At 39.3% G+C, this 11,047-nt stretch overlaps 1 protein-coding gene across 2 annotated transcripts; it reads left to right on the top strand.

Moving 5' to 3' along the window:
- Positions 1-6,765: 6,765 nt before the first annotated feature.
- Positions 6,766-11,041, top strand: LOC135114681 (proteasome subunit alpha type-7-like). 2 transcript variants are annotated; one of them, XM_064030562.1, is made up of 6 exons: positions 6,766-6,925; positions 7,308-7,434; positions 7,757-7,859; positions 8,350-8,494; positions 10,279-10,461; positions 10,826-11,041. In XM_064030562.1, the coding sequence occupies exons 1-6, from the start codon at positions 6,866-6,868 to the stop codon at positions 10,913-10,915; spliced, it is 708 nt and encodes a 235-aa protein (XP_063886632.1). In that variant the 5' UTR covers positions 6,766-6,865; the 3' UTR covers positions 10,916-11,041. The 2 variants fall into 2 exon arrangements, with proteins under 2 accessions (XP_063886632.1, XP_063886633.1); XM_064030563.1 differs by having other exon boundaries at positions 6,805-6,915.
- Positions 11,042-11,047: the final 6 nt, after the last annotated feature.

Raw genomic sequence — 11,047 nt, forward strand, 5'->3', positions numbered from 1 at the left:
GACACGCAAAACGAAACACAAAAAGTATATGAGAAAAAAAAAAAATGAATAGAACGCTCACACCATTAAAAAAAAAAAAAAAAATGGTTGTTTTCTTTGGGATTTCACAAAACATTAAACATGTCAAGTAAAGGATAGAATTATTGTGAAGATAATACAAACACCATCAAAATAACGCATGAAATAGTTTTCCTTTGTTAAAGAAAAGCTCCAAAAACAGAGTATCAAATGAAGAATATAATATTTACTGTAAAAAGGGAAGAAAAATCGTTCAAACATCTTTTTGCGTGATGGGAGAATACAAATTGCTTTACGTTCGTGCATGCAAATGGGTTGCGTGGAGCTTCGTGGCATCAGCACAGCAAATCCAACACCGCTGGGGAAGACCTGCCGTGTTGTCCTTCGCGCGAAGAGTGTTTATGTAAATTTTTCAATACATTTTTTCTCATGCAAATCGAGACACTTCAAGGGCAAGGGAAAAATCGACTTAAGAAAAATATTATAAAACTTTTGCTTCTGCCTCTATTCATTCCACTGTGCAACACAATAGTAATTTTTTGTTTTTACTTTTGCCTTCCACCCTTCCTGCATTTTTTTTTTTTTTTTTATCTCTTCCTCAGCTATTATCTTTTTGTTTCAGTCGAACGTGGTGCAGTTGTTGTATTTATCAAGACATCTCCACTCACTTTTGTTTTGTTTTTGCATGATTCTCCCATTCCTCACACACACACACACACACACACACACACACACACACACACACACACACACACACACACACACACACACACACACACACTTTACCTCCACACATTTAGTGGTTTACCTGGGCATGCAAGTTAAGGATGGGAGAGTGGTAAGGTGGGAGGGAGGAATTCAGGTGAGATGAGGGGTACAGGGGAGGTCCTGGGGGGTCGCGGGGCCCGCTAATTGGTCCGTGATAGTCCAGGTAGACCCCAGGTAGACCCCCGGGGTAGTCACTCAGGTTTTATGGCTTAATAAAAATTATCCTCCCACGGCTGGTAATTTGATTAGAGCTGGTGGGGCTGATGGAGCTAAGGGCTTCACCGGGGTATGTCACAGGAGAGAAAAGGGAAGGAAGGATAGGAAGGGAAAGTATGGGGGAAATACGATTCTGTTTTGGCCTTTTCCTTTCCTCTCCCATCCATTTGTCTCTCTATTCATCTATCTCGTAATTTATCTTCTTGCTGCAGGATGGAAGTAAAAAGGAAGGAAGGATAGGAAGGGAAAGTATGGGAGAAATAGGACTGTGTTTTGGCTTCTTCCTTTCCTCTCCAATCCGTTTGTTTATCTATTAACCACTTTACCTATTTCGTAATCCATCTCTGTTCTTGCTGCAGGGTGGAAGCGAAAAGGAAGGACGGATAGGAAGAAAATGGAAAGAAGGATCGTTTCTGTCTTTAAATTTCTAGTTTTGCTTCTTGATCTTCCTCCTTTACTCTGTCATTCTCTTGTTTCTCGGGATATGCTACAGGAAGAAAAGCAGAGAGCGAAGGGAAACAGATGAAAGAGAAAGGAAATGGAGGTTGTGTTTCGCTCCTTCTTGGCGTCACTAATCTTCTTTTGTTGCCCTGTTTCTTTGTTTCTTAGTGTCTGGTACGAAAAAAAAAAGGGATGTACTTTGCTCTGTTTTGACTCCACATCTGTTTTGTCTGTCTTTTCCCTCACTTTACCTATTTTTTTATTTATTTATTTATCTATTTACTTATTGTTTGTTTGTTTGTTTGTTTGTTTGATTGTTTTTTTTTTTTGTTTCTGGTACAAAAGAAAAGGAAATGACAGAAATTGAAAGAAAAGAAATATATTTTGCTCAATCTATCTATTTTGTCTTTTTTTTTTTTGCCATTTCGCCTGCTTCTTCTTTCTTTTTTTTTTTTTTTCAAATGTTTACTCTTCACACCACAGCAAGTCATAACACTCAACAATAAAAGGTTACATTTATCTATATTCCTTACAGTAGCTGCAAATAGAAATAAAAATGACGTCAATGATAAATGAAAAAAAAAAAAAAAAACTGATGTAAATCCTTCTGGTAGAAATTCGATGGATGAATTTTGATAATAATGAAGAGTAACTCTACAAGAAAGGACTCCGTCACTTATTACTTAAAAGTGTCAAGGGTGGGGCGGTGAGAGAGAGAGAGAGAGAGAGAGAGAGAGAGAGAGAGAGAGAGAGAGAGAGAGAGAGAGAGAGAGAGAGAAATGCAGTCTAAATCCTTAAAAAAATCCTTGGAAGAAAAAAAAACACGTACATTATATTCTTTTATTTTTTTCGCAGGAGAATTCGATTATTTCTGTTATCAGACTCAAGGCAACGTGATAAAAAGCAGAAAATAATTAAATTTCCCGGAAAAGAACCGATTGAAATGTTTTTTAGATAAGAATTTATTGTTTTCAACCACAAATAGAAAAAAAAAAATATTCATAAAAAGTGCACGTGCTGGTTTTGAGTCCGATGCAAGACAGACATCCTGAAATTTATTTTCTCCTCTATGTCATTCCATTTTTATTCTTCATAATTTTCTCTTCATTTAATTCCTCCCATCTTAGTGTATTCCACCTCGTATCAGTATCGGTGCTGTCTCAGATTCATACCATGTGAGGGACTTTCGTTCAAAATCCTCTGGCAGGCAATACTGGACGTGATAACAGTTAGGTTTAGGTGATCCAGTAAATCTTTTTGTCTCCCACGCACAGCGAAGAGCAATCACCTTTACGAGTTTCCAAAGAAGTGCTATGTTTTTTCTACCTGACAAAATAATAAAATGATAAAATGGAGCTTAGTTTGCACATCACATCAAACAAGAGCCCCTGAGGTCAGCCGGCGAACAAACACAGGCGAGTTATGTGCCACGAAACGAGGATTGGAATATATGCAATAGTGGCAAGATCCTGGCGGTCCCTCGATGGTGCTCACGGGTTGATGAACACCGCCAGGAACCCCGTGGTGAGGCAGAGAGGAACCTGGGGGGCGAACCGAACCGAATTGGCCCTCACACGGGAGGAAAACAATAAAGAATGACTCAATTAACCTCTGTGGGGATGGGGGAAAGGAAGAGGAGGATGGGAGGAGTAAGAGGAAGTTTTAAAGGCGCTGCTACCCATCCTGTGTAAGAGAATCCGCGACCCAGGGGTAACAAGATACCGCAGGGGGCCTGTGTTATGGTTCTGTGCTCCGCCTCCTGCCCACACCCACACCCATACCCTCACCTCAATTTCTTTTCTCTTCCCTCAAGTAGGTCTCATAGTATCTTTTCTTCCTATAAATTCTTATATATTTTTATGTATTTTTTTTACACTCAACACTCTAAACATGTATTGTGAAGTAAACACACACACACACACACACACACCTTGACTCCTTTTTTCACTTCTCCCACCTTCTTCTTATCCCTCACTCACCGTCTTCAGCGATACACTACGCTGATACACACGCTTGGTTCACGAGACTCCATATTTTGAAACGCCATGCGCTCTCATCAGGACCATTTTCAAAGATTAAAGGTATGATTATCCAGGTTTGCATGGGTACTTTTTTTTTCTCTCTTTTTTTACCGTTGATGGTACAGGTTTCTTTCTGAACTATCACTGGAATCATGAAAGCAGCCTTGAAAACAGCAATAACTTCTACTAAAGCCTGCCAAAAGTTGTCGAGATACCTGGAAGATGTTTAAAGGTTTGAGTATGCAGTTCAGGGTCTCTCATATAGCAATTGGAGTTATAAAGATCTTAAAAATGATCTTAAGACGTGACGATCATCATGGTCTTGTGTGTAGGCTGATATGCTTCACTTTGCTTTCATAAGAATTGGATTCTTAGCGAGGACCTCTCACAGCAAATTTATCATGTTCTTAAGATAATTTTTTTTCAATATTTCTATGAAGTCCCCAAGTGGAGAAGTCTTCGCCAAAATTCTAATTCCTGATCCGAAGAAAGTGAATCGCCTTACACACAAGACCATAACGATCTCAAAAGTTTCGACACCTCGACAACTTTAAGCTCTAGTGACAGTGATGGAATTATTCTTCTTCAAGAAAATTTCATGCAACACACTGGTGGCAGCGGTGGGATCCCCGTTAGATAATGATTATGATACAATGTCTGTGTATGTCTGGGCAGGGGATCATCTAGCTCACTCTAACAGGCTCAGCTAAAACAAAACAGAGTCTATATTCATATTAAGAAGATACCAGAAATTTATCTAAGTGTGGGGAGAAAGCCGTGAAAATCTCAAAGACACCAAACATTACCTTACGATCTGATGGTCGTTATGGTTCTAATGTCTTAAAATACTTTGTTTTCCCGATTAGGAGATAGATCCCTGGAAAAGACTTTTCAGATTGGGACACATGTGTCACCAGGAATATGTAAATCAGGAATATGTTGTGTGTAATGTTATGGTTAGTGTTATGTGCAGTGTCAAGTTATGTATGCATTGATGCCCAGTTGTAAGAACTCCTTTCTGGAAATCTTTGTGTCATGCGGGTGTGCTGGGCTTCACTAAACTTGAAAAAAAAAAAAAACACGAGCTGCCCCTTTAATTAACCATAGTTAGCTCAAACCAACACAACATCCCAAACCTTGCCACTGCGCACGGTGGTACAACACTGTGAAAATAGTTTTCTCATAATTATCAAAGGAAATCTCTAAAGGACACAAAACTAATGTATTGATAGTAATACATTGCTTTGGTGTAATGTCTCGACGTCAGATGGCAATGACAAGACAACATTTTCGTGTTATTCAAGCGCAATATTTCATTTCGGAGCACTTCGGAAATCCAGCACCAGACGTCAGTGCGGTCACTAAGATAATTTGAAAACTCATCAATGAGAGGCGGAGGTAACCATAGTAGCACCTTTGCGCCGGTAGGTTTGAGTCAACCGTGAGTTTTCTGGCTACACACCATTTTCGATTGTTAATGTTAATTGTACAATCTGTTTATAAAGTTAATACACCACGAGAGTGTTAGTTGATCTACAGTGCTCTTTTGTATAACTTGTAGGGACCTCTCTACCATTAGTCTTCATGTCACGTTTATCTGATGTACTTACATAATAAACATGCTATTACAATTTTAAATAAATTTGTATATACCTTTTACAAATATGAAAGGGAGAATGCGCACCTAAGTATTATATTTAAGTATCCCACTCTCATACGTGTTCTATTATTATCTGAAAACTAGGGATTTAAATGAGGGTAAACTACTGCAAATCTCTCTCTCTCTCTCTCTCTCTCTCTCTCTCTCTCTCTCTCTCTCTCTCTCTCTCTCTCTCTCTCTCTCTCTCTCTCTCTCTCTCTCTCTCTCTCTCTCTCCTCTCTCTCTCTCTCTCTCCTCTCTCTCTCTCTCTCTCTCTCTCTCTCTCTCTCTCTCTCTTGTTTGTTTCATCAGCTGGCGGACACACACACACACACACACACGTGTAACCCCTGTTCACCTAGCAGTGAGTAGGTACGGGATGTAAAGTCGAGGAGTTGTGACCTCGTTGTCTTTGGTGTGTTGTGTGTGAGTGATCTCGGTCCAACCCAAAAATTGGTCAGTATGAGCTCTGAGCTTTTTCCATAGGGTGAAGGCCGGCTGTCTCTCTCGAGACCAGGAGCAGACTATGCAGTGAAAATACACACACACAAATCTCGGATTCTGGGATGAGCAGGGAAAATAATCTCAGGATTACAATGTAAAACGATCCAAAAGTATCATGCGTTGTCTTAGTAAAATTTAATTCCTCCGTATTTTATTAATTTATTTGTTTATTTTATTTTATTTTATTTAACTATTTATTCATTTATCTATTTATTTATTTATTTATTTATTTATTTATTTTGGTGGGGGTATTACTGATAATCTGACTGACAGTAATGCTAGGTCAGCTATATCAATTCCTAATAACATTCCCATGCGATTTCTCCATGTTGTATGGTACTCTTCTTTTCTGGCAGCCGCTAATAGATGGAAGAAGGGAGGCTGGGGGATGAGCCTTCACCTTTACTATTCTACACAAGGAAGTTTATCAAACCTTGATCCTACTTCTCTTGCATACTTTTCATTAGTGTTGTGTACAGTCTCATGAGGGTCAATAAATGTGTTTCTTGGCGTTCTTCGTTTGAAATACTTTATATTCATTACCGATGGACAGTGTAAGGCCCATAGTGAGGAGGAGGAATTTGAGTTGCTGACTGAAGTAATGACTCTCTCTCTCTCTCTCTCTCTCTCCTCTCTCTCTCCTCTCTCTCTCTCTCTCTCTCTCTCTCTCTCTCTCTCTCTCTCTCTCTCTCTCTCTCTCTCTCTCTCTCTCTCTCTCTCTATATATATATATATATTATATATATATATATATATATATATATATATTAATATATATATATATATATATATATATATATATATATATACACACACACACACACACATGGCGTTACTATGGAGTACGTACGTACGTACATTCACCTTGCTAGATAGAGCAGGCATACATGAGTTTAAGTTTCACATATTTAAGGTGAAATACATTTTACTTGCCCACCTTCCCAAGGGTATATAGGCTACATTGCCCAGCAGTGGATATTAAAATAACGATTATTTTTATTTTGATATTGGCAAAAAAGTGAAGATACATGAATTTGCTTATAATTTTTATCAAGAGAAAAACAGTGGAGGAATTCACTTAATAAAAGAGACACAAACATGCAGGAAGGAAAATAATCCAAATCATGCCAAGAAGTACTGTTACAAAGACTGAGTCTTGACTTTCATCGCGGCGAGCTAGCTCAGCCAAACGCTGTCTCGTTTGTTGTCATCATGGCCGCTTCCAGCTACGACCGGGCTATCACTGTCTTCAGCCCCGATGGACACCTCTTTCAGGTGGAATACGCCCAGGAGGCCGTCAAGAAAGTGGTCTACGGCGGTAAGTGCAAAATGAGCTTGCTTTGGTTTGTCACGATGATTTCTTTCTGCTCAAAGTGACTTAGGTGGAGGGGGTGGGCAGCTTCATCCTGGCCAAATCGCCTGTTCTTGTTTGTTTCCATCTCTATAACATATATATGTATATAAAAAAAAAAGTACGTTTCAAAGTGTTTTGATTTAGCCTTGTACAGAAACGAAATGGCGATTTGATCAAGCCCGTCTCTTTTTGTATATAACGAGAATGGGAATTGCTGATTATACGGCAGGGTTAATGAGCTAATCTGTACTGTTTTGTGGATATTGCAAAGAAATCTTCAATTCAGATTTTTTTTTTTTTTTCCGTGCATACTGTAAGACATGTGCATATATCTTCCACTGTACAGGTGGGTGTGAAGGGCAAGGATGTGGTGGTGCTCTGTGTGGAGAAAAAATCAGTGCCGAAGTTGCAGGAGGAAAGGACAGTGCGCAAGATCTGCCTCCTCGATGACCACGTCTTGATGGCTTTTGCAGGCAAGTTTTGTTTTCCTTTCTCTCTCTCTCTCTCTCTCTCTCTCTCTCTCTCTCTCTCTCTCTCTCTCTCTCTCTCTCTCTCTCTCTCTTGCATTTATATATAGGTATGTATCTTAGGAACTGTCTTATTTTTTTCCTATTTATAAGTTTTAAAACACTTTCTACAGTCTTGATGTGATGCTCATTCCTTGAATACAGCTTACAAGTAATAAAAAATGGATTTATTCATAACACATTTCAGCCATCATAGCTACACAAACAAAAATCAAACTTATTGAACTATTGAGAAAAACTGAAATTTAGCTTACTGCGTGATTTTCAGGCCTGACTGCTGATGCCCGTATCTTAGTAAATCGAGCCCGTGTGGAGTGTCAGTCCCACAAGCTCACTGTAGAAGACCCCGTCACTTTGGAATACATCACCAGGTGAGAAAGCATTTTGTTATGAGCAGGGGAAGTTCAGTAAATCCAGCACAAAGTTGTCTGTGATTTGTTAATTTATTATAAAAGTATATAATGGTCACCACAAGCTGACGCGGTACAGTGGTGTCATGCATGCTTTGGGGGCCGAGGTGTCCTCAGGTGCTCAGGTTTGAATCCCGGCCATGGTGTGAGGGTAGGAAGGATAATCGTTTCCAAATGTCAAGACCAAAGTTCTTTGTTAAAAAGAACCTTCATACTGCAGTACAGCATATTCCCCACCATTGAACTTACTAGGTTTGATATGTGGAAGTGAGTTAATTTAGACTGGATGTCATTTTTACCATGAAAGATAGCACCAATGGAGGTAGCAGTGGTAGAGATATATAGATATTCGTATATAAGTTTATGTTTATATGTGTCATAGAAATTATTAGCTCCTAACTGTCATGTCTATGTTGCCTCCCTGAAAATATTTTTTTCCTGCATGATGTAGGTTTATTGCCACCTTGAAGCAACGGTACACACAAAGTAATGGCAGGCGGCCTTTTGGAACCTCATGCCTCATTGCTGGGTTTGACATGGATGGAACACCTCACCTGTACCTCACTGATCCCTCTGGTACTTACACTGAATGGCAGGTATGTTGTTTGCTGAGATAGTGTATGCCCAAATGTCATATTATAGAAAACAAGCTTATCAATTTTTACAAGTGCTTATATATATATATATATATATATATATATATATATATATATATATATATATATATATATATATATATATATATATATATATATTTTTTTTTTTTTTTTTTTTTTTTTTTTTTTTATGTAGGAAGGACACTGGCCAAGGGCATCAAAAATCTAATAAAAAAATGCCCACTGAAATGCCAGTCCCATAAAAGGGTCAAAGCAGTGGTCAAAAATTGATGAATAAGTGTCTTGAAACCTCCCTCTTGAAGGAATTCAAGTCATAGGAAGGTGGAAATACAGAAGCAGGCAGGGAGTTCCAGAGTTTACCAGAGAAAGGGATGAATGATTGAGAATACTGGTTAACTCTTGCGTTAGAGAGGTGGACAGAATAGGGGTGAGAGAAAGAAGAAAGTCTTGTGCAGTGAGGCTGCGGAAGGAGGGGAGGCATGCAGTTAGCAAGATCAGAAGAGCAGTTAGCATGAAAATAGCGGTAGAAGACAGCTAGATATGCAACATTGCAGCGGTGAGAGAGAGGCTGAAGACAGTCAGTTAGAGGAGAGGAGTTGATGAGACGAAAAGCTTTTCATTCCACCCTGTCTAGAAGAGCAGTATGAGTGCAACCTCCCCAGACATGTGAAGCATACTCTATATATTGTACATTGTACAGAGTTAGCAGCTGGGGGAGGTGAAAAAAACTGGCGGAGACGTCTCAGAACACCTAACTTCATAGAAGCTGTTTTAGCTAGAGATGAGATGTGAAGTTTCCAGTTCAGATTATAAGTAAAGGACAGACTGAGGATGTTCAGTGTAGAAGAGGGGGACAGTTGAGTGTCATTGAAGAAGAGGGGATAGTTGTCTGGAAGGTTGTGTCGAGTTGATAGATGGAGGAATTGAGTTTTTGAGGCACTGAACAATACCAAGTTTGCTCTGCCCCAATCAGAAATTTTAGAAAGATCAGAAGTCAAGCGTTCTTTGGCTTCCCTGCGTGATATGTTTACCTCCTGAAGGGTTGGACGTCTATGAAAAGACGTGGAAAAGTGCAGGGTGGTATCATCAGCGTAGGAGTGGATAGGACAAGAAGTTTGGTTTAGAAGATCATTAATGAATAATAAGAAGAGAGTGAGTGACAGGACAGAACCCTGAGGAACACCACTGTTAATAGATTTAGAAGAAGAACAGTGACCGTCTACCACAGCAGCAATAGAACAGTCAGAAAGGAAACTTGAGATGAAGTTACAGAGAGGAGGATAGAAACCGTAGGAGGGTAGTTTGGAAATCAAAGCTTTGTGCCAGACTCTATCAAAAGCTTTTGATATGTCCAAGGCAACAGCAAAAGTTTCACCAAAATCTCTAAAAGAGGATCACCAAGACTCAGTAAGGAAAGCCAGAAGATCACCAGTAGAGAGCCTTAAGTGCTTGTAGTTTTGTGTGGAGGAAGAGAGTTGTCTTTAGAGGGCAGGCTGTGACTGCCCCCTTGTGTTGTGAGACACAAAGGGAAACGTTCAGTGAGGTCACAGCTGGGTTTAATGATAAGTTCACAGCACCCCCTGAACAGTGCTTTAGACCTCACTGGGAGTAATTATTGTTTCGGCAGGTGTCTACTGCTTCCTCCTCCTAATATATATATATATATATATATATATTCTCATTATGTAGAAAACAGCTTGTGTGGAGGGATTGTTTGCAAACTAAGCATAGAGGATATTTGTCAGCCTGTATTTAATCACTAGGCCAACGCCACTGGACGCAGTGCTAAGACAGTGCGAGAGTTCTTGGAGAAGCACTACTCTGATGAAGCAGTATCCACTGAGGAAGGAGCCATCAAACTGGTGGTGAAGGCCCTACTGGAGGTGGTGCAGTCAGGAGCCAAGAATGTTGAAGTGGCTATCATGAGGCCCAACCAACCCATGAGAGTAAGTTTGTGCTGGTCTTTGTGTGCCATTTGTCTGTGTAGAGAAACATGGTATAGGTGAAAGGATAAGTAGAAAATGTTTTTCTCTCTCTCTCTCTCTCTCTCTCTCTCTCTCAAAGAAGGAATCTTCCTTTATCACCCACAGATCATAACTTTGTGTAGCTTTGCATAATTATATCATATGTGAGCCTTTGCATAAGCTCATATTCCCTTTCTCTCATGTACTGCAGGATACTGTCTTTTTTGGGGCATGTTGGCATAGATATTTTTCCTCACTGCCCTAGCAATGAGTAAAATCAGGAAATACCAGTAAAATTGCCTCCATTTCTAGAAATGTATTTTTATGAAATGTATGATTTTCCCAGATGCTGGATATTGATAGCCTAGAGAAGATCGTTGGAGAAATTGAAAAGGAAAAGGAAGAAGAAGCAGAGAAGAAGAAACAAAAGAAATAATGTGATGTCATGGTGATGTAGCTTAAGCAGTCTAATCAATTTGTGTGGAAGTAAATATTTCCTTATTGCAATGAATATTCAAATTTGTTTTCTGTTCATTTTTCCATAAATATGTATTGTAACAACTTTTAA

The sequence above is a fragment of the Scylla paramamosain genome, chromosome 28, assembly GCF_035594125.1.
Source record: "Scylla paramamosain isolate STU-SP2022 chromosome 28, ASM3559412v1, whole genome shotgun sequence".
Classification (NCBI taxonomy): Eukaryota; Metazoa; Arthropoda; class Malacostraca; order Decapoda; family Portunidae; genus Scylla; species Scylla paramamosain.

Coding starts and splice junctions, on each gene's coding strand:
- LOC135114681 (XM_064030563.1), top strand. CDS start 6,820: ATGGCCGCTTCCAGCTACGACCGGGCTATCACTGTCTTCAGCCCCGAT. Junction 6,916..7,307: donor AGGAGGCCGTCAAGAAAGTG/GTCTACGGCGGT, acceptor TCCACTGTACAG/GTGGGTGTGAAGGGCAAGGA. Junction 8,495..10,278: donor GTACTTACACTGAATGGCAG/GTATGTTGTTTG, acceptor TTTAATCACTAG/GCCAACGCCACTGGACGCAG.